This window comes from Lissotriton helveticus, chromosome 10 (genome assembly GCF_964261635.1).
Source record: "Lissotriton helveticus chromosome 10, aLisHel1.1, whole genome shotgun sequence".
Classification (NCBI taxonomy): domain Eukaryota; kingdom Metazoa; phylum Chordata; class Amphibia; order Caudata; family Salamandridae; genus Lissotriton; species Lissotriton helveticus.
The window spans coordinates 254,916,172-254,939,943 of NC_136071.1; the positions used below are offsets into that span (position 1 = coordinate 254,916,172).

The 23,772-nt window shown below is 47.6% G+C and overlaps 1 protein-coding gene across 1 annotated transcript in view; it reads right to left on the reverse strand.

Annotated features, from left to right (window-relative positions):
- OXSR1 (oxidative stress responsive kinase 1) overlaps positions 1 to 23,772 on the reverse strand; it is a 633,421-nt gene that overhangs the window by 67,441 nt on the left and 542,208 nt on the right. The window contains exon 16 of the mRNA XM_078665259.1: positions 21,826 to 21,894. Within this exon, the coding sequence (XP_078521385.1) occupies positions 21,826 to 21,894 (69 nt within the window). The remainder of the gene's footprint in view (positions 1 to 21,825; positions 21,895 to 23,772) is intronic.

A 23,772-nucleotide genomic window follows, 5' to 3' on the forward strand; every position in this document is an offset into this window, starting at 1 on the left:
TTGAGCCTGGTTCCATTGGCGTGCTAGGCACTCTTGAAGTGGACGCATTTGCAATCTTCAGTGAGGTACTATGAATATGCAAGATGCCATCATTCCTATGAGCTGCATGAACACTCGAGCTGGTAGCGAGTGTTGCAGCTTGAATTTTGTTAGTGGGGTATTTATTGTAGCGCCGAGATACTGTTGCATGTGTGAGGGTTGTAGATGCGAGTTGGTGTGATTTACTGTGAATCCCAAGCCGTGAAGCAGTTGAATGGTAGCGTGAATGTGTTGTACACACTGGCTGTATGAGCTGGATTTTATGAGCCAGTCGTCCAGATATGGGAAGACATGAATATGCGGTCTTCTTAAGTGTGCTGCTACTACTGTTAGGCATTTGGTAAACACTATTGGCGCTGTTGTGACTCCGAATGGGAGCACTTTGAACTGGTAGTGCTGCCCGACTAGCACAAATCTGAGATATTTTCTGTGCGCTGCGTGGATGGGAAAATGGAAGTAGGCGTCCTTGAGATCTAGAGTGGCAAGGAAGTCGTTTAGTACCAGTAGTGGAAGGACCTGTTGAAGTGTGACCATATGGAAATGGTCCGACTGAATGTAAACATTTAGAGGTCTGAGGTCTAGGATGGGTCTTAGAGATCCGTCCTTTTTTGGTATTAGGAAATACAGTGAGTAAGCTCCTTTGTTTTTCTGGTGCTTTGGAACTATTTCTATTGCATTTTTCTGCAGGAGGGATATTACCTCTTGTCTGAGCAATGTTAAATGTTCCTGTGACATTGGACGCTGCTTGGGTGGTATGTTTTGTAGATTTTAGTTCCAGACAGTAACCTGATTGAATAGTTTGTAACACCCACCTGTCTGATGTGATGTTTTCCCAGGCTGGCAGGTGTTGTTGGAGTCTTCACCCGACAGGAGTGGAATGGGACGAGGGAAGTGGAAGGGAGTCATTGGGCAGGGGTAGAGGCAGAGCGTGAGTTGATACTTTTTTCTCTACACTTGTTATTGTTACCCCTGTACCCACTCCTTTGGTAGCCCTTGCCATAAGTGGATTGTGTGGGGGCTTTGTATGAGGCAGAAGCTGTGTCTGAGGAATATTCTCTGGTGGCACCTCTATAGCATGAGCGATGAAATGAACGTCTGGGAGCCTGCGACTGCAGGGCTCCCATGGATTTGGCGGTGTCTGTATCTTTCTTCATTATTTCAAGAGATACATCCACATTGGCTCCAAATAGGTGTTGCTCATCAAAAGGTTGATTAAGAATGGCACTTTGTACCTCAGGTTTGAATCCTGATATACGTAGCCAGGCGTGTCTGTGTAGTAAGACGCTTGTGTTAACTGCTCTAGACGCAGTATCCGCTGCGTCAAGGGCACACCTGATGGAGGTGTTTGTAATGTTTTTACCCTCTTGGATGAGTTTGTGTGCTCTATCCTTTTACTTATCAGGGTGGTGTCTCATTAGTGACTCTAATTAGTCATAATGTGCTCTATCATATCTGGCTAGCAATGCCTGTGTGTTGGCGATACACCACATGTTTGCTGCTTGAGACGCAGTTCTCTTCCCTGATGCGTCCAGTAACTTAGACTCTTTATCTGGTGGGGCAGCATCACCTGTTTGCGAGTGTACTCTCTTGCGTGAGTTGGAAACTACGAGTGAGTCTAGTGGTACTGGCCCTTTAATATATGCCGGGTCTAAAGGGGCGGCTTTATATTTCTTCTCTATACGAGGGTTAATGATTCGAGTTCTGACTGGGTCTTTGAAGACTTCAGAAGCGTGTTTAATTACTCCCTTAAGCATTGGTAAAATGGATGTAGACCTTTTTACGTTATCAAAGGTATCCATCAGGAAGTCTTCGTCTACAGGGTCTGTATGTATGTCTACCCCGTGATATTGTGCAGCCCTGTGTATCAATTCGTTAAACCCTATAGTGTCTTCTGGTGGGGAAGGCCTTGAGGGGTACAAGTCATCCTGAGAGACATTTGGGACATCTCGAGTGGTATAATCATCCCATGGGTCAGGTGATCCTGTAGGTGTGGCTGGATCAGGCATGTTACCCCCCATATCATCAGAGCTATCATCCCTATGGTCTATAGCGGATGCTGGGGAATTCTGTGGTATGGGAGCCTGTGGTGATGGCATAGGTGGAGGAGAAGGGGAAGGCAGTCTTTAAGGCGAGGTAGCCATGTCCTTCTTTGCATGCGGAGCAGGAGCTGGTTTGTCCAGTGGTCGCTTCTTTGAGGCCAAAATCAACTGTCCAGTGATTGGGATCTAGCCAGAGTCTTTTGAGCAGAGTCTGGATAAGATAAGTCTTCTGCCGGAGGCTGATCTTTTGGTGCTGGAGAAGGTTTCGGCAACGAAGCGGCTTGCTTTGGTTTTTTGACAATGTCCTTTGTTGGGGAAGCAGGAGTCTTTCTCGGCTCCGAATGTTTTCTCGGCTCCGAATGTTTTTTCTGTTCCGAAGCTTTTTTCGGGTCGGGTGTTTTTGGATCCGGTTGTTTCTTTGGATCCGATGCTTTTTTCGGTTCCGGTGGTTTTTTGGAATCCGAAGCTCTGCTTGGTTCCGACCTGGGTTTCGGGGCCGAAGGAGTTGTGGGTTTCGGCGCCGATGGTTTGGACGTCGGCGTAGCCAGTGTCGATGTCTTTTTCGGTGCCGGTAAGTTGGCGCCGGCACCGTGCGAAGGCTGACCCAAACCCAAGTCGTCTGAAGGCTTAATTGGCTTCTTCCGGCGGTGGGGCAGTAGAAGCGGACTGTCGGTGTGCACCCGAGGGCGAGGGTTTAACCGGGGCCTTCTTTGGGGGCGTCGAGGAAGGGTCGGGGTCGACGGTCTTACTTACGACCCACTGCGCTGGAGTGATGTCCTCGACATCCGAATCTTTTTCATGTTCGGAACCGCTGTCGACGTCTTGTTGTTCTGGGACGTTGACGCCTTCCTCAAAGATGTCGTCCTGAATGGAAGTTGAAGATCGAGCCATTGTTCTTCTCGCTTTTCGGTCCCGGATAGTCTTTTTGGAGCGGAAAGAGGAACAAGCTGAACAGTCCTTTGCCTCGTGCTCCAGAGAAAGGCAGAGGTTACATACCTCGTGAAGGTCGGTGTGGAGAAACTTCGACCCACATTGAGGACACTTCTTGAATGGCGTCCTTTCTATGAGCTGGAGTTGAGGCCTAGTTAGGCCCAAAGGCTGTCGACGACGACCGGAATCGAAGTATTTGACTTTGAAGAATAGCGTTGAGTGGAAAAGCGTTTGAAACTTATTTTCGGAAAGTTGTTGAGGATTGCGCGCCGAAGGAATTCGGTTTCAACACGGAGTGCTGGAAACACATCCGAGTCCAGTGGCGGAAAAAACTATCTGGGGATGGAGCCGATGACCATGCGCAGTATCATCCAAAGGAGGTGTCACCTATCCCATGACTTCCAAAGACTTTTCTACAACAAAACAAACTGCAAATATCCAGGCCCAACACTAGGTGGCCATCTATGCATAGTGTGTAACTCTGCAGCTCTACATGCCAAGAACAGATGCATACTGGTAAGTAGCATGTAGAGCTGCAGAGTTACACACGCCCACCCGCCTCCCTGGCTACCTTTATCTGTTCCAGTATTATCTTATTTAGATACAAATCACATGGACATCACTACCTCTTGTACAGCTCCATCACTTCCCTAATGGCGAAAAACAATCTGGGGATGGAGCCGATGCCCATGTGCAGTATCATCCAAAGGAGGAGTCGCTTATCCCGTGACTTCCAAAGACTTTCCTACAACAAAGCAAACTGCAAACATCCGAGCCCAACACTAGGTGGCAATCTATGCATAGTGTGCAATCTGCAACTTGTATGCCTCGAAATATCGTTACCGAAGGTTAGTAACATGTGCATCAGCATCATTTACTAACTTTTTAAAGCATGATAGTAATTTCCCAAAATATTCATAATGAAAAATCAGTGTAACCAGTTTCAATAAGATTATGGAGAAAAAAAATAAACAAGCATTGGCAAAGCCAGCAGTTCTAAAATTGGTTGGCAGCTTTTTAGTTTTGTCAATGTGTGAATTGTTTTGGCATGGTTTTTGTGAAACCTTATGATCTGTAAGAAACAGTAGTTGGCGTTAGATTCCTTACCTTAGAATAGCCCAAGGCGTCAGACTCGATGCGGAAAGTTTTGCGTAGCAGTACCCCTGCGCGTCAGTAGGTGTCGTCTGCGGCTCCGCGTCCGTCGTCGCTGGGATAAAGTCGGAGTACTTAGACGCCACCCTCGTGCGGTGACGTCAGTTCTTGTACATAGCTTTCTGTGCCAGGAACGCAGAGCCATGCCAGAGACCGACACTGGTGCCATAAAACTAGTGCCCTCAAAGGGAAATACCTTAACCCTAGATATCGGTCCGCAGAACGGGGAGGATGGGTGGGGCGGTAAGGAATCTAACACTAACTACTGTTTCTTACAGATATATCGTTACCGAAGGTAAGTAATTTGAGCAGCTGAAAGAAACAGGTTGGTGTTAGATTCCTTATCTTAGAATAGATACCCCTGCAATACCAACCCCGGTAGTGGGTCTGCGGACCAAGATCACACCAGAAAGTCCTGGAACAGCAGAAAAAGACATCTCTCCGGACTTGGATGTTCAGGCAGTAGTGTCTAGCAAACATATGCAGCCAGGCCCACGTAGCTGCCTGACAGATGTCCTACAAGGGGACTCCCCGACCCAGGGCAGTAGTAGCCGCCGTGGCCAGAGTGGAATGGGCCCTCAGCCCAACAGGGGGCTCCTTTTTAGCCAAGGAGTAACAGACCTTGATGCACAGCACGACCCACTGAGAGATGGTCCGCTTGTGCACCGCCCGTCCCTTCTTCGCGCCCACGTAACCAACAAAAAGCAGGTCATCCACCCGGAACTGGCGTGTGCGATCAAGGTAGAAAGAGAGCGCACGTTTTGTGTCCAGATGGTGGAGCCTCTCTTTCGAGGGATGCGGAGGCGGAAAGAAGGTGGGCAAGGTGATGGACTGCCCCATGTGAAAGGCCGTAACCACCTTGGGCAGGAAAGAAGGACGCATTCTTAAAACAACCTTGTCCGGATGGACAGAAAGGAAAGGAGGCTTAGAAGATAGAGCCTGGAGCTCACTCACTCTCTTGGCAGAGGTGATGGCAACCAGAATGCAGTCTTGAGGAGTCAGAAGACGAAGAGGGCAATTGTGAAGTGGCTGGAAAGGAGCACACATCAGATAGGTTAGAACAAGGTTCAAGTCCCACTGAGGCATCACGAAAGGAACAGGAGGAAACATGTGCGTGATGCCCTTCAAGAAACTATTTACAACAGGGGACTTGAAAAGAGATGGCTGATCAGGAAGCCTCAAGAAGGCAGAAATGACAGAGAGGTAGTGCTTAAGAGTGCCCAGAGCAGAACCCTGCTGGGCAAGAGAAAGAAGGACGAGGAGAACCTCAAAGGGGGGCAGAGAGAGGATCCACAGCTTTTGCTGTGCACCATGCCACAAATTTGTTCCACCTGCAGGCGTATACCGATTTTGTGGAGGGACGCCTGGCAGCCAGAATCACATCACAGACTTCGGGAGGCAAGTAAAAAAGCCTCAACTGCCGCCACTCACTCTCCACGCATGGAGGTGGAGGATGGACAGGTTCGGTGGAGGACCATCCCCTGCTGCTGCGACAAAAGGTCCTCCTGAAGAGGCAGACAAATTGGGGGATCGACTGACATGCGAAGTAGCTCGGTATACCAGTATCTTAGTGCCCAGTCCGGAGCCACAAGAATGACTTGAGCCGGTCTCGCCTGATCTTTAGCACTCTGGGCAGAAGTGGTATAGGCGCAAGGCGTACAACAGACCGCAGCTCCACTCGCAACGAAAAGCGTTGCCGAGCGAGTGCCGCCTTGGAAATTCCAATGCGCAGAACTGATGACATTGCGCGTTCTCTTCGGTGGGGAATAGATCTAACCAAGGCTCTCCCCACTGCCGAAAGAGGCCTTGCACCACGTCTGAGTTCAGACGCCATTCGTGATCCATCACGCACTGGCGGCTGAGTTCGTCCGCCCTGGCGTTCAGGGAACCTGCCAGGTGTTGAACCACCAGGGTGACGCCCTGGTGTTTCAGCCATGTCCAGAGGCGCAAAGCCTCCTGACAAAGGGTCCACGACCCCACCCCGCCCTGTTTGTTGCAGTATCACATGGCGGTGGTGTTGTCCGTGAACACCTACACCAAACTTCCCCAGACAGAGGGAAGGAATGCTTTCAGTGCAAGCTGGATCTCCCGCAGCTCCTGAAGGTTGATGTGGAGCCGGGACTCCGCCGGAGATCAGAGGCCTCTGATCTCCCGCTCTCCGGAGTGGCCTCCCCATCCTAGGAGGGACGCATCTGTCACTACTACGTGCTCCGGTTGGGGAAGGGAGAGAGATCTGCTACTGACCCAATCGCGGTTCGTGAGCCACCACTGCAACTATCTTGCAGTGCCCTCCGAGATCTGGACGCAGTCGGACAGGTTGCCCTGATGCTGTGCCCACTGAAACTTCAGGTTCCACTGCAGAGCCCGCATCCGCCACCTGGTGTGATGCACCAGAAGGATGCAGGAGGCAATCGGCCCCAGGAGCCGCAGCGTCAACCTGACAGACTCGGGATAAAAGCTGAAAGACCGGAATCAGAGCCTGAATATCCCGAACCCGCTGTTCGGGGTGATAAACCCGAAACTGCGCTGAGTCTAGAACCGCTCCAATGAAAAGGAGCCTCTGTGAGTGGCACAGGTGTGACTTCAGCACGTTGATGGAGATCCCCAGCGAGTGCAGGAGGTCGGCCATAGTCTGGAGGTGGGAGACTACTGTCTGGGGCGAGCCCGCCTTTAACAATCAGTCGTCGAGATAGGGGAAGACTGAAACCCCTAATCTGCGCAGATGAGCTGCGATCACCGCCATCACCTTCGTGAACACCCATGAGGCGCTGGTAAGGTCGAAAGGGAGCAAGGTAAACTGAAAGTGCTCGTGGCCTACCGTGAATCGCAGGTAACGCCGGCAGGATGTGGAAATATGCGTCCTGCAAGTCCAACGCTACCATCCAGTCTTCTGGGTCCAGGGCAGCCAGGACCTGAGCCAAAGTCAGCATCTTGAACTTCTCCTTCCGGAGGAAGCCGTTGACACTCCTTAGATCCAAGATAGGGCGTAGGCCCCCTTTGACCTTCTTGGGTACCAGAAAGCAGTGGGAATAGCAACCACATCCTACTTCTGGCCCAGGAACGCGCTCGATGGCCCCCTTGGCCAAGAGGGCAGTAACTTCCTCTTGAAGAAGTTGCAAGTGATCCCCCGACATGCGGTGTTACTGCGGTGGCATGGCTGGAGGGGTCGCCTCGAAGGGGAGGGAGTAGCCCCTTCGGACGATTTGCAGCACCCACCTGTCCGATGTGATGGAGCGCCAGTGGAGGAGGTAATGGCGAACCCTGCCCCCTACTGGCATCGAATGGGCCTGAAAACTCGGAGGATTTAGAGGCAGATGCTGCGGGTGCCGGTGTTGACTGACCTTGCCGGTGTCCCCTGGCACCGCCACGGCGGTTACCACATCCGCGTTGAGGTTGTTTCTGCGGCCTGTTGCTAGCTGGATGTGTGGGGGCGCCCCTTCCTTGGCCACGAAAGGGACAAAAGGCGGAAGCCTGCTGGAGTCCTCGAAACGCTCCAGCGCGCTGTCCGCCTTGTCGCCAAAGAGGCGACGGCCATCAAAGGGCATGTCCATAAGTGATGCTCAGACATCGCCTGAAAAGTTGGCGGACCTCAGCCAGGCGTGGTGGCGAACCGCCACCGTCGTTGCAATCGCCCTGCCTAGCGAGTCCGTGGTATCCAGTCCACACCAAATAGAATATCGTGCTGCATCCCTTCCCTCCGCAAGGGCTTGAGTAAGCTTTGCCTGGACCTCCGCTGGGGCACTGCGGCAGCACTTCCGCAACCGTATCCCACAAAGAGTGGAGTAACGGCCCAAAAGGCAGGCGGTGTTGACAGACCGCAACCCCAAACTCAATGAGGAGAACAGCTGGTCGTACCTTTTTGATTCCCGATCCAGAAGGGAGGTCGGGAATGCGGTCTGGGAAGTTGAGGCATGGATCACCAGGCTCTCAGGGGTGGGGCTAACGGACAGGAAACTGGGGTCGCCTGGAGCCGGGCGGTGGCGTTGGGCCATGTTCGGATCTAGAGGGAGGCCTGTAGAGGGCTTGGACCAGGTGCCCAACAGAACGTCAGTGAGGGCTTCGTTGAACGGCAGGAGAGGCTCTGAGGAGCTTGCCTGCGGTTTGAGCACCTCAGTGAGGTTAGTCCTCACGGCCGCGACTGGGAGCTCAAGAGCCAAGGCTTTGGCTGCCCTAGTCAACACCACGCTGTAAGCAGCCCCCTCCTCCGTAGCCACGGTAGGAGGGGAGACAAAACCAGTGTCGGACGAAGTGTCCAAACCACTGGCCTCCCACAGTTTGTCTGCCCAGTCCTGGCTCAACTGGCACTGCAGTGCCAGAGGGTCCTCTGACCCCTCCCAATCCCCCTAGTCATCCATCTCCTGAAGGTCAGGAAGAAATGGAGCTGGGTCGTCGGTGAAGGCCTCACCGAATGGCATCAAAAACTGCGCCGGGCGGAGCCGGATCCGGACCGGGGTGGGGATAGAGGACAATGCCGCCCTAGGACGGCGCCGGGGGCGACACCCTTGGTGACGACGTCGGCGGAGGGGTCGTAAGGTCGACCGGCGTCGTCACCGATCCAGGCCTGGATCCTGAGGAACCCTTTGGCGTCGGGACCGAAGTCGTCGACGGCGCCGAAGCACCCGACAGCGCAGAGGCCGCCGGCCCGCTTGGGCTCCCAGACGGGTCTGAGGGGCCCGAAGGCACCTCGGCGGGACCCAACGGAGGGAAGCGCGACCTTATAGCCATGAGGAAGGCGCTGATCTCCTCCGGCATCGCGTTCAGCCCAGGGACCGGCATGTGTGGAGCTGGACGTGGCGCTTGCGGCTCCAGCGTGGCGTTATCGCATGAGCGTGGGGGGGGGGGGAGGGGGGAGGGGGGAGACGGACAGAAGAGCGATGTCACTTTTTCGACTTCTTGTGCCTCGACTTACCTGAGGACTTGGAGCCCGACGAGTGGTGTCGACTGTGATGACTGTGGCCCCGCGCCCGGTCCCTCTACCTCCTCCTGGACCTCGAGCTGCGCAGGGCCGACTATCGGATCTCGAGGCGCATACGGGACCGCTCCCGCCTAGCCTTTGACGTCAAGGCCCAGCAGTCTGGGCACGACTTCTCATCATGGTCGGCCTCGAGGCAATAAAGGCACCGACGGTGGGGGTCGGTAACCGACATCAGTCGGTTACAGTCGTCGCAGGGTTTGAACCCGGGCATCCCTATCGGCACCAGAGTCGATAATCGATTCGAGAAGATCCAAAATAGATCGAAAAAGTTAGTCAAAAAGTGAAGGAGTACTGCTCTTCCCGGATCTGCGCTTGCTGGCGCGGAAAAAAGAAGATCTGACGTCAGCGCGCGAGGGCGGCGTCTAAGTACTCCGACGACGTCATCCCGGTGACTATGACGCCGACAACGGACGCATACCGACACGCAGGGGTACTGCTACGCAAAACTTTGCGGATCCAGTCTGACACCTGGAGATATTCTAAGATAAGTAAATCTAACACTAACCTGTTTCTTTCAGATCCATAATGTGGTACTGCAAACTGACAGCAAACTGCTGCAGGGGGTTGGGCCTACTTGTCCAAAGGACAAAATACACATGAAAACTTGTTGCCTTTGACCCCAAACAATGTCCTGAGCGTTAGGCTATAGGAATTCCACATCCCTGTATCTTAGATGAAAATGTTGGGCATATCTTGCAGGCTTTAGTCTGAGGAGATAGATAAACAATACATGCATTCCCTTACGAGGGTAATCAGAATAGAACATCTTTGTTCCACAAAAGCCACAAGATTTATAAAGGCTTTTCTTAGCAGTAGCTGATATCTTGGAGTCGTTTTATGAAGAAAGACTTCTAAAACCTCTATAGAAGACTGTTGATAAGCATGAACAAATCTCAAAGAATACCTTATCGGAAGTGATTTTAGCAGGTCCCAAGGGAACTTCCTTCACACAAATGTGCAGTAGAAGTACTAAGAATGATGGCCTCTCAGGGTATGGCCTTCAATCGGTCTCTGACTGGTTGAAGATTAGTTATTTTTACAATGATGTGGCTAAGCTGCTCAACAGCCATGGTTACAACCTCTAGGCTATGTCTAGTATAGGACTTCTGTTGTAATGATTCTGTGGCACTCCCTGCTCAATGACTGATTCAAACATGTGAATCATTTATCTCTCAATATAATGTTCAATAGTCTTGCCTGTCCAGGTGGAAGTGTCTATTTAGTTAAGATCAAGAATTCATCATAGAAAACCTTTATATAAAAAACTTATTTAGAAATTACTTTCGTGTAGTACAAGGAATTTATTCCAACATTTTCAAAGATTAATATACATGATAATATATTTACAGGAATGCCACAAGTTATGCCTCATGCAAGTAAACAATTTCTTCATTGAGTCAAGCAGAGTCAACCGGACAAAAGTCTCAACACAGTTGTTTCAAAACAATCCTTGTGGATTCATTCGCCAGTATTGGAAATTCACACGTGATAATACATTAAGAAATGCGCTCAAAGTGAAGGAGAGAGGAGACAGTTTGAGAGGGATGGGTGTGATTGGGTGGTGGTGGGGACTGGGTAAAGGATGTTGTGACCATATTACAATCACAGTGATGAATGCAACCTTTACAGACTAATTTTGTTCATTAGTTCCAAGGAAAACTTTAACATAGGGTTTGTATGCATCAACGGGTTGCTTCCTATGTTAAGAAAGTAAAAACAATCCGGTCTACGTTTCGACCCCTATGGATTAAGGGTTGATTGAAGCCTCATGTTGGGGTCTTCTTCAGGACGTGAGTACAAGGAGCGCCTACAGGTAATACAATTTGAAAGAAAGGGAAGTATCAGGAATTGAATATTATGCAAAGTTGTACTACACTATTTCAATGGAAAGGAAAAGACTTCTTACTTAAAAACGGGCCGTCCAGTGGCCTCTTACGGGTGGACCTAAATCGGTTCCTCAGTCGTAGCCATTAATCTGAAAGTAATTCGAAAATGGAGGATTGTGGTTTAGGAAACGGGTTAGAAATTAACCCTGTCACTTGTATGTAAAATGCGATAACACAGGGGACTTACTAGGGCATCCGGGGCTTTCCAATCTTTCACAACGTTATGGCTTGGTTTCCGCTCCTCCAGATGAAAGGTATCTGAGGGTTCAAGACAACCAAAATGAAAATGAAACGTTTCCGATGTGGGAGATATTATTTTACGAAAAGAACATGGTCTGTGGGCGTTGTCTAGGTAAATTAGTGGGAACATTGTGTTAATTATCGCTTAAAAATGCCATGTATACAGCACGCACTGCTCGAGAGTTCTTCCGAGCGTGCATGACAGGGAGTTAAATTAGTCTCAGAGAGCCCTCCGTGCGGGTGCGGATTGCAGTATCTTACCCTCAGTTCAGCATCTGCGCGGGTGTTAACAGCAACACAGCCTGACCGCGAGTGAAGGGAGCGCGAGGTGCAGGCGCTGAATACCTGCTGTGGGCTCGTCTCGGTTAGCCAATCAAGAGAGGCCAGCTCCGACACGTTTTAGGGAGTGTGTAAAACGAGCTGGGAAATGTGAACTGGGGCGTCTCACTGTGAAGGGTCTTATTCTGCATGATTCATAGGATTCAGGACGGGAGAATAAAGCCCGCTCACTGTTGAAAACATGTAAACTCGGTATAACTCGAAGCCGTTTGGTAAAAGTTTACTAAGTTTAGACATTAAGCCGGGGGCTCGTCTCCATAAGCCAATGGGGAGTGGCCCGCTCCGGCATGGTTGAAGGGAGTATATTAAGAAGGACAAGGGCTGTAACAAGTTAATCGGAGACCTGACCAGTGCAAGCACAGTGCCTAGCTTTCTGTGTGTATCAGCGTTGGTTCCAAAATGCACATCCTAATAACCCTTTGCTTGGTTTTGTCAAAATAACCTAATAGTGATCAGCTGGATTTTAAACATATTACGCGTCTTTATAGAATTGTACAACACACGCTGGTTACAAATTGGCACACACTAACGTTTTACCATTCAATGGAAAATGAATACATATGAATACGGGCATAATGCGGACGGGCAGACCGATTGAATGTGGTACTTCAAAACAGATGCACTCGTGAAGGACCACAAGAGTGTCACAATACATTTAACCGTGAGCATACATGATGTTATACATTGTACGATTAAAGAAATGATATGCCATACAGATCTTGAACAGTCATGTGTAGGAGATTGTAGTTCATAGCTCAACATGGCAGCATATGGATAGATGTGATCCATCCGACACATAGCTATGGTAAGACGCATAGGTGCATCCCCCATGCTCAGTCACGATTAATCAAAGCCATTTGAGAGAATGTTGAATCCATTTCATTCAACCCATTTTGCACAGAATCAAATCGCTGCATCCATTTGCATTCTCTTATGTTCAAGATGGAGTCTAGATCCCCACCCCTCGGTCCTAGTGTGACCTTCTCAATAACCACCCATTTGAGTGATTCAGGTGTGTGGGCATTTATCTGAAAATGGTCAACTAAGGGTGCCCCCACGGTTTGGCATCTAATTCTGCTGCAATGCTGAAGTATTCTGTTTTTGATCTTCTGCTTTGTTTGGCCTATGTACATCATCCCACATGGGCAGAATATAGCATAAATCAACCCATTGCTATTGCAGTTTGTCAATGTTTTAAGATTGGTGGTAATGTTATTGTGTGTTACGGTTTTAGTCTCCAAACACAGGACACAGGCTTTGCAGGTGCTGCATTTGTAATTCCCAACCACGTTAGGTAGATTCCACATTGTTTGAATTGTGGGAGCTGGTGGGGTGTCCAGCAAGGAGCGAACCACAACATCTCGGATGCTCTTTGCCTTCTTGAAGGCATGCATAGGTGGGTCCGGTACTTCGATCACGTCTGATATAATACTCCAATGGCCGTAGATTATTTTCCTAATCTCGTTGCTCTTGCTGCAGTACGTGGTAACACAGACCATCCTGTTCTCTGGGAGTTGACGATTCTTTGGTGTGAGTAGTGTTTCCCTGTCGCTGAACCATGCTCTTTTCCGTGCTCTTTTTACCAATCTTTTCGGGTACCCTCTTTCCAAAAGCCTGCAAATTAGTCCATCCGATTCCGCAAAGTAGTCGTCTTTCATTGAACAATTCCTCCGGATGCGGAGAAACTGCCCAAAGGGTAAATTATCTCTCAGGGCCCGAGTGTGGTGGCTTGTATATCGTAATAAAGTGTTCCTCTCACTGGGTTTCCTGTATAAGGTGGTATATAGCATTCCCTCCTGTTCCTTGATAGTAATATCCAAGTAGTCTATGGATTCAATGCTGCAACTAGAGGTGAATTTGATGTCATTTGATCGACTGTTCAGCCATTCCTATGAATCATGCAGAATAAGACCCTTCACAGTGAGACGCCCCAGTTCACATTTCCCAGCTCGTTTTACACACTCCCTAAAACGTGTCGGAGCTGGCCTCTCTTGATTGGCTAACCGAGACGAGCCCACAGCAGGTATTCAGCGCCTGCACCTCGCGCTCCCTTCACTCGCGGTCAGGCTGTGTTGCTGTTAACACCCGCGCAGATGCTGAACTGAGGGTAAGATACTGCAATCCGCACCCGCACGGAGGGCTCTCTGAGACTAATTTAACTCCCTGTCATGCACGCTCGGAAGAACTCTCGAGCAGTGCGTGCTGTATACATGGCATTTTTAAGCGATAATTAACACAATGTTCCCACTAATTTACCTAGACAACGCCCACAGACCATGTTCTTTTCGTAAAATAATATCTCCCACATCGGAAACGTTTCATTTTCATTTTGGTTGTCTTGAACCCTCAGATACCTTTCATCTGGAGGAGCGGAAACCAAGCCATAACGTTGTGAAAGATTGGAAAGCCCCGGATGCCCTAGTAAGTCCCCTGTGTTATCGCATTTTACATACAAGTGACAGGGTTAATTTCTAACCCGTTTCCTAAACCACAATCCTCCATTTTCGAATTACTTTCAGATTAATGGCTATGACTGAGGAACCGATTTAGGTCCACCCATAAGAGGCCACTGGACGGCCCGTTTTTAAGTAAGAAGTCTTTTCCTTTCCATTGAAATAGTTGTAGTACAACTTTGCATAATATTCAATTCCTGATACTTCCCTTTCTTTCAAATTGTATTACCTGTAGGCGCTCCTTGTACTCACGTCCTGAAGAAGACCCCAACATGAGGCTTCAATCAACCCTTAATCCATAGGGGTCGAAACGTAGACCGGATTGTTTTTACTTTCTTAACATAGGAAGCAACCCGTTGATACATACAAACCCTATGTTAAAGTTTTCCTTGGAACTAATGAACAAAATTAGTCTGTAAAGGTTGCATTCATCACTGTGATTGTAATATGGTCACAACATCCTTTACCCAGTCCCCACCACCACCCAATCACACCCATCCCTCTCAAACTGTCTCCTCTCTCCTTCACTTTGAGCGCATTTCTTAATGTATTATCACGTGTGAATTTCCAATACTGGCGAATGAATCCACAAGGATTGTTTTGAAACAACTGTGTTGAGACTTTTGTCCGGTTGACTCTGCTTGACTCAATGAAGAAATTGTTTACTTGCATGAGGCATAACTTGTGGCATTCCTGTAAATATATTATCATGTATATTAATCTTTGAAAATGTTGGAATAAATTCCTTGTACTACACGAAAGTAATTTCTAAATAAGTTTTTCATATAAAGGTTTTCTATGATGAATTCTTGATCTTAACTAAATAGACACTGACCAACATATACATACCTATCTTTACTGACCCAGGTCAGGATGTCCTTAGGGTACACCCCGTTGTGAATTTACTGTCCAGGTGGAAGGGCAAAGATATTCATCGGAGGATTTCTGAACTCCCACCTCCAATAGCACAGATAGCTTACATATATGCCCATGTTTATAGCTGTTAAACAAAGTGATGTGTTGTTTGGATCAAAACTACTGGATATAACTTTCAGTACAATTAAATCATTTTTGCTTATCTATGCCATTACATAGGGGACAACCCAGATGTCAATCATTTCTCATCCATTGCGAAAGGGGAAGCTCAGCGAGAAATGTTAGGTCCTATATGCTCTCTAAACAGAAGCACAAGCAATCCAAAATGGATTTTGACCATGGTGGGCTACTTGTTGGTGCGAAGCTTGGCCCTATCATACATTAATATGTAAAAGCAGGTTTCAGAACATTGATAACTCAACTAGTGAACTGAAGGGATTTACTGATCTCTCCAGGGCATTCTTACCAGAGTCTAGACTACTTAGTACTGTCAAAGTTACTCTGCACCCCCTCCCCCACCCCACTACAGCTATACTCCAATTTCTGAAGGCATGGTGAGTATGAGGATATGGCAATAAACCGAAAAGATGGAAGTAGGTACACTTTCTTATCTTAAATTCTGAAAGAGCTAGCTTATGAATTATTCACATAGTCAAGGACCACTTGCCCTATAGAGCAGGAAGAAAGAACTTCAAGTCTAAAATAACAATGAGATTCCGATATGAAACATCCTGTTTTCTGGGACTTGGTTTGAGAGATCCCATCATGGCCTCACAGCCAGACTCGGAGCTTGTTATTCATTTTTTTTAGAAATATTTAGAGGTTTGAGGATGTGAAGTGTGAAAGGGGACACCACTCAAAAACTATCCTTAAAGCCAACAATCTGAGGCCCCATTTGCCTACCACAACAACTGCCACCACACAGGTCCCTGGAGTGCATCTCTAAATGGGCTCAAATTAGTTTGTATGGATTGTTGTGAAAGGGCCTACAGTCTGTCAACTAGGTCACTGTCTTTCACATTGTGGGTAGATGGAATATTAATGTCTAAAGTTAACCTCATGCGTGCGGCGCATTTTTCCGCCATACGCTGAGTTTTTTAAAAAACCGCGATACATGACGAGCTCAGCTCGTCATGAGTGTACGACAGGCGTACCTCATGACGAGCTGAGCTCGTCATGAGCGTCGAAGGGGTTAAAGACTTTTCATAATATTCTGTAGTAACGAGTAGAGTAAGTTGACTCCACAAAGAGGAGTACCAGGAAGCAGTTTCAACTTAAGAATGTTAAGAAAGGTGCTGTCGTGAGGGGGTCGACAGAGAAAATGAACCACATACAGTAAGGCAAGGGATTTTTACACAGTCACATAGCTGATAACCACACATCCCCAAAATAAAGGAGAAAACAGATCTTTATCTTTGCCTCAAAGTACTCAATGAAAAACAGGGACAACATTTTGAAAAGAGCCAGGTTTTGATTGTGCAGCCAATTAATATTCATATATATAGCCTTGACTGAAAACAGACATCACAGTGACCATGCCAGATCAGGCAAAACATGCTTGGTTATCTTCTTTTATTTGTACCAACCAGCAAACCTTTGCACTTGAATTTTTAAACGTAGGCAAGTTTCACAGAATATTTTCATAAACTGGAGAAAGCTAGTCAAGAAACTTTAAACCAAGCTATTCCCTTATTACTATTACTACTATCTGGGCACATTGATAAGCCCCCTTATTCAGTGATCTCTTGACAATTACTCACATTTGCAAATGCAACTAAGGTGAGGTAGCAAACTTCCAGTGCAATGATAATTTGAGGTCAGGAAAGTTTTAGACCTACCTAAAAAGAGCATTTTCCAGATTTCTTTTCTTCTCAAATTTAAACCATTGTAGGCCTCCTTGAGAATGAAGATCAAGCTATCCCCCAAAAAGCCAAAACCAAAAACTGGTGAACGGAAATGCTTTATTTAAAAAGTAACATTTGTAATTAAATACTGTGGCCAAATATTTACACACTATCATTAAAGATGGGACTAGCAGGCTCAATTGTCACTTTTGGGAAAGTAAAGTCGAGCCTTATATATACACACACATGGATAGCCCCAGTCTTAAACGGTAAACTTAACTAAAACAAGCATTTACAATGCAACGGTTTCGCTTTTCCTAAAGTTAGAGCTATTGGCATTGTAAATTACAACATTTTTATTTATGTGTTGGTTTTGAAAACTGATAAATAAATGGCATTGTCATTTACATAGCCAATAGCTTAATCTCTCGCAAATGTGAGACCTATTGTACCCTACTGGACGAGCTCAGCAGACAGCAATTGCAATTGCAATCACACACACACACGCAATCACACACACACGCAATCTCACACACACACACACACAATCACACACACAATCACACACACACACGCAATCTCTCACACACACACACACACACACACACACACACACACACCCACGCCCACACCCACACCCACAGCCACACACCCACAGCCACACACCCACACCCAGAGCCACACACCCACACCCAGAGCCACACACCCACACCCAGAGCCTCACACACACACCCAGAGCGCCACACACACACACACCCAGAGCGCCACACACACACACCCAGAGCCACACACACACACCCAGAGCCACACACACACACCCAGAGCGCCCCACACACACACACACACACACACACACACACACACTAGAGCCACCCAGAGCCACACACACACCCAGAGCCACACACACACACCCAGAGCCACACCCAGAGCCACACACCCACACCCAGAGCCACACACCCACACCCAGAGCCACACACACACCCAGAGCCACACACACACACCCAGAGCGCCACACACACACACCCAGAGCCACACACACACACCCAGAGCCACACACACACACACCCAGAGCCACACACACACACCCAGAGCCACACACACACACACACACACCCAGAGCCACACACACCCAGAGCCACACACACACACACCCACCAGAGCCCTTTCAAATTTGTTCATCATACCATATAAACGTATAATCATAAGTTTTAGTTTCCCCACCTCTGCCCTTAATTCCATAATTTGAGATGTAATGATAGCTGTCTCTCCAGAGGGTGGATGTGGCGAAGTTATTGCACCTATAGGCCCCCAGGGAAATGCAGGGTTGCTTGCTCCCCTACCTAGGGCAAGAAGCGATTACTGCAAGGTAAGGCCTCTACGGTGGAAGGTAAGCTGTGATGCTGTGGGGTGTTATGCTCTCTCCTGCATGCTGAGTCTACATCAGTAGATAGAGAGGGCGGCCTGGGCAGTAGATTTTCTAGTCATTTTTCCTTTAAAATAACCTGGAAGGGTTTGTGGTTATTTATTGGAGCTACCCGCTAAATCGCCTTAGGTTGAAGGATCCGCACCTACGATGGATTTGACCTCTTCTATTAAAGAGGTCTATTTCATTTAGGGTACAATTGTTAGGATGTTTAGATCCCTTACTATGCTTTGCAGTGCCCTGCATGAGGTCCAGTGCCTTGCGTTTCCCAATCTGTAACAGATCTATGTGAGTAAAGGGGTCCACAGCCCTAATAAAGGGTAAAACAAAAACCAATGTAGTGGGGGAAAAGGACTTCAATTATCAGCCAGGTTATGGAAAGTAGTCTAGTGAAGTAATCTATAACAAAGAGAGGGGGTAGACCAAAGAGGGGCAAAGTAGACCAGTAAAATAAAAAAACCCTTGATATACAAGAAACTTCATTACACTTCCCCAACGAAGCCAAACCTTGAGGGTTTATTAAAACCCACAAACAGAGAAAAAGAACACTGAGCATGGGTGTAAAGTTCACAGTGGCTGATGGGTCACCCCAAGGAAGAGCTCTTTAAATGTCCCTTTTAAGAGTCAAGGGTGCAGGAAAGATAGGGCAGAGTGAACTTATGAACATAAGTGAAAGGATATTGAAAAACGCAGTACCTTCGGTATCATAAAAGGAAAACCCAAGAGGGGCGCAGGACAAGGATGGGCCATCCTACGACACACGTGGGCCCCATGCATTGGGACTGAAGCAAGCGCTTGTAGCATTTTCGCCCCGCCCCCTCCTCGCAGCCGTTAGCACAAGTGCCACCTGGTGTGAACAGCGGTGGGGGGTGGAGTTCCCTTGATTCAGGTTAGTCTCCAGGGGCTGAGAAATCCTTTTCCAAGGTCTGAAGTGTCCCAAATAGTCAAATCACGACACTTGGTAAAACACAATTTAGCCTGCTGATTGGCAAGCCATCATGAGTCCCTTTCTGTTACATAAGTTTCAAATGCAGAAGCAACAGTGATAAAGCAACATATTTGGTAAGCATCAACGACTTCAGATACAGGTGCAAACTACATTACATCATGTAAGAGGTTATACTAAAGTCCCAGTTGCCATCATGTTTCTTATGCTCAAATTGACTTCTTTTTGCAGCAGTTTTATGCCTTGTGGCTTCTTTTGGCATACTTTTATATTTCCATTAACATGGTCTCAGAAGCAAAATAAAATGTCCGCTGAAGTGTAACTCTTTAAAGGTGCTGCAAAATTACAACTTGTGAAACGGAGGCATCTATAAGAGGATTTAAAAAAATACCAGCTGCTTTATGCTGTCAGTGCTGGCATTTAGCATTGTAGCAGTACCTCTAAATACAAAACATTTTAAGTTACTTCAGTGCATTAGCGCCACAGTTACAGCTGTCCTTTCAGATCACCCCATAAAAATATCCTAAAGTGCCAGCTCATAAGATCTGTATAATGTTTTCACACAGTTAATCCACAGAATGCATCTTTTACCACAACTATTTCAAAGTTGGGCCGCTTTCTTCCAGATGTGAACGTTCAATATGACGGTCGTGAATTGACCTGCGAGGTAACGACCCGGCAGTGCGTACTGTCTCTTACTCCCTGGGTTATGACTAGCGTGCCCTTTCCATCCTCGTGGTCATCCTGTTACAGCTTCCGCGTGAGCATTAAGGCTATTGTGCATACTTTTAGTAACGCTGCCTTGTTTTCTGTTACTTTCTCCCTGCGCAAATTCGCCAAATCTGGGCGCCGAGTGTTTCGTGCTTTGGGGGGTTAAAAACCCCTATAGCTACCATCTCTACATATCCCCTTGTAATACCCGTCAGTGTGTGCAGTTTGTAGTCTGAGCACATCACCCCTATTCGATAACTCTTACCCGTTTGGATTGCCGAGTTCGCCCGCCTTGGCCATAACACCAGATCCCGGTAAACAATAGCAGGCATACATCCATACCCTTTTATTAAACTTTGACGTGTCCGGGTTTTTTTTTTTTTTGTTGTATGGCCGGGGCGCTCTTACCGGGAATTGAACCACGGTTCCCATTTTCCCAGTCCCCAGCCTGAAGTTGCCCCCTGAGTGCATTGCGTAGTCCGCTCGTTTCACAGCTGGCCGGAACCTACCGTTAATTGAGCCCCAGGCTATTCCAAGGCCGCCACGCTCGCTCATCATCAGTTCAACTTTTGCCTTGATGTTCACGGGGGCGGTGTGGTCATGCTCCGTTTCGGCCGCCAAGAATCGATACCCTGTCACACGACGCTTTGCGATCTTGATTGCTCCCTCCGCTTTGCCGCCGTGGTGTTACTGCTGCCCGGGGGGGTTGCCCCGGCCCGCGCCCTTCCGGCATCCCTTTTCTGCTCCCGCCTTGTCCGCCAGAGTCGGGTCGTCTCGCTGTGGCGGTCCTCTACTGGTGGGTACCCCAGAGGGGGAACGTGGTGAGACGTGATTGTGGACCTGCGCATTCCCTCCGTCCTGGGCGTCGTGATCCCCGAACGCCCGGTTCTCCACCACACATGAACTGTGAGCTGGGCAAACCGGTCTGCCACCGGCCTGGCGCCTGCGGAGTGGAGCGGTTTATTTAAAATTCTTCCTGCGCTGCTCGCCTGCTGCTTGACCCCTTGGTGGAGCTTGGGAAGATATCTTACCCTCTCCCATACGGCGCAGTGGGTCCTCCGGCTGAAAGCAGCCACAATACAGCCCGACGAGCTGCTCTGTCCAAGGGCATCACGAACTGCAAATATAACGATACCGCTAGTGTTGCGTGGTGTGTCCACTTGTGTGACAATGTGCGTGAAGAGGAGACTCTACAGAAAACAGAAACAAGCATTTACAAGTGGGGCCGGAGACACGGACAGCGGGAGGTGGGCGGGAACGGGCACACGGACAGCAGGGGGGGCAGGAACGGGCACACGGACAGCGGGAGGGGAGGGGAGCACTCACCTGGACTTCTTCCGGCGGCGGTTGGCCTGGAGAAATGACCAAAAAAAACCTTCTAAGAAAAAAAAATAAACCACCGCCCACCGCCGCAATGACGTTCTAAAAGGGGCGGGATGAGTAAAAATTGCCGGAACGCCCACGAATCTGCTCCGACAATGACGGACAGATCTCTCTTCCAATGGCTAGCCTCCATTTATGGAGCTAGCCAATGGAAGAGAGGGGCGGGACAAAGCACCATACTGGTAAACATAAGATTTCGCCTGCGCGAGCACTGCTGCGCAGTGCTACGGCCAGGCGAAACCTAAACAGGGGCATGGAAGAGACATCCAGTTTTTACCAGTGATTTAAAAACATTCAGGCATTTCAGCAATAATGTTTTGTTTCAGACCACCCCAGCCTGAAGCCAGCTAAAACAAAGCAAGCTATTGCGGGAGAAAGTTATATACACTGGAATGGGAAGATATGTACGTACTCGTACTGCTGAAATTCATCTAAGTTAAAAATGCCAAATAGAATATTAGGACTGGTTTCAGTAAATGCCCTGGCTACAAGTTATTCAAAGGATTTTAACATTTATTACAAACAATAATGTAATTTCCTCGTAACATAAATAATGCAGAACAGGACAAAAACAAGGGCTTGCAATCACCTATCACAAGATCCCTGCCATCAACAAGGCCAGCCGAGACAAGCTCCTGGGACACGCCATCTGAGGTATCTGGAAAAACATGAGACACAAGTTAAACTATGTAGATAATGCGATAACAGGGCTTACAAATAAAGGGACGGAGTCTTGAAGATACCAGAATCTGAAAATCCTCCCTTTTCTCATTTTTAAACTGAACACCCACAACGTGAATGAAAATTTTAGTTTATTCTGCAAACTAATTTTTAAAAAGAATATATGTTGTATGACAAGAAGTACAATGATCTGAATATACTAATTCGAGAAATAACCAAATGACACTGTGAGAACGGTGTGTACATTTCACAATGGTAAACAATGATAGAAAATTAAAACTAAAGCACACTGAAAGAATATCCATGCTCCATTAAAAAATGATTGCATGTAATTACACAAGTATACCTTCAGTTTAATAACAAATAAAAAAAAGAATGCTTAAGCGTTCATTTCTGATGGGCTTGTAGCAGCAAATACCGCTTTTTATTTATAATTCTGCATGTCAAAGTACATTCAGCTTAAAAATAAACGCAAAAATACTTAGGCACTTATTTTTGATGAAATTTAAGCAGCAAACTACTATCTGCTTAATGCAGTGGGAAGCGCGTCCTTTCTCTTCACCTTTGATGGTGGCATTAAGAGCTCCTTCTGTTAACCATATCAGAGTTCTACTGTGGCCAATTTAAGTATTTAATAAAAATAACAATATGGTATTTTTCAGGATAACTAAGGTACATTTTCGGAAAATATCGACCTGCTGAGTGCTAAATAGATCTGTGTGAAATTGAAAGAATACATTTTTGAAAAGTCAATGCATCCCTAACACAGCCTTGTTCATGTGGTCTTTTGAAATGTTCTTTTTAGTCCAGAACCCAAACTCGGGAGGAGAGGTGATGATAAAGTACCCAGGGTTGATAAAGGACAGGTCTCAAGCATTTGTCCAAAAGGAAAATGCTACTTACCAGAATGCATCTGTTCTTGGCATGTAGAGCTGCAGATTTCTACACTTTGCATTAGATCGCCACCTGGTGTTGGGCTCGGATGATTGCATGTTGTTGTCCTCTTGGAAGAAGTCTTTTGTAGTCACGAGATAGGCGAATCCTCCCTTGGACGATAGTGTGCATGGGCATCGGCTCCATCCTTCGATTGTTTTTCACCATGATGGGAAATAATATGTTAATAGAAATAAAGATGTCCATGTGTATATCTAATTAACATGAAAATGGAACAGATAGAGGTCCCGAGGAGGCGGGAGGGCGTGTAGAAATCTGAAGCTCTACATGCCAAGAACAGATGCATACTGCTAAGTATCATTTTCCGTTCAAGGCATATGAGCTGCAGATTCTACACTTTGCATCGATTGTGCAGCAGTGTCTCCCCTAGCAGTGGTCACCTGTATCCATTGCAGTAGTTTGAAAGAGTTTTTAGGACAGCTTGGCCTACTGCAGCTTGCTGCTTGGCTTGCACATCAACACAGTAGTGTTTAGTGAAGGTGTGTGTTGTAGACCATGTTGCTGCCTTGCAGATGTCTTCTATGGGAATGTTCCCTAAGGAAGCCATGGAGGCTCCTAATCTGCGTGTGGAGTGTGCTCTAGGAGGAACTGTCAATGTACGTTTTACTTTTTGATAGCATATTTGTATACATTTTACAATCCACCTTGCAATTCTAGCTTTAGAGATGGGGTTGCCCTTATGTGGTGGAGAGAAAGCTACAAACAGTTGCTTTGTTTCGCGAAAATATTTGGTCCTATCTATATAATAGAGAAGAGCTCTTTTAACGTCTAGGGTGTGTAGAGCTCTTTCTGCTACAGAGTCTGGGTTTTGGAAAAACACCGGTAACTCTACAGATTGGTTTTAATGAAATGGTGTAATGACTTTTGGAAGGAATTTAGGATTTGTTCTGAGAACCACTTT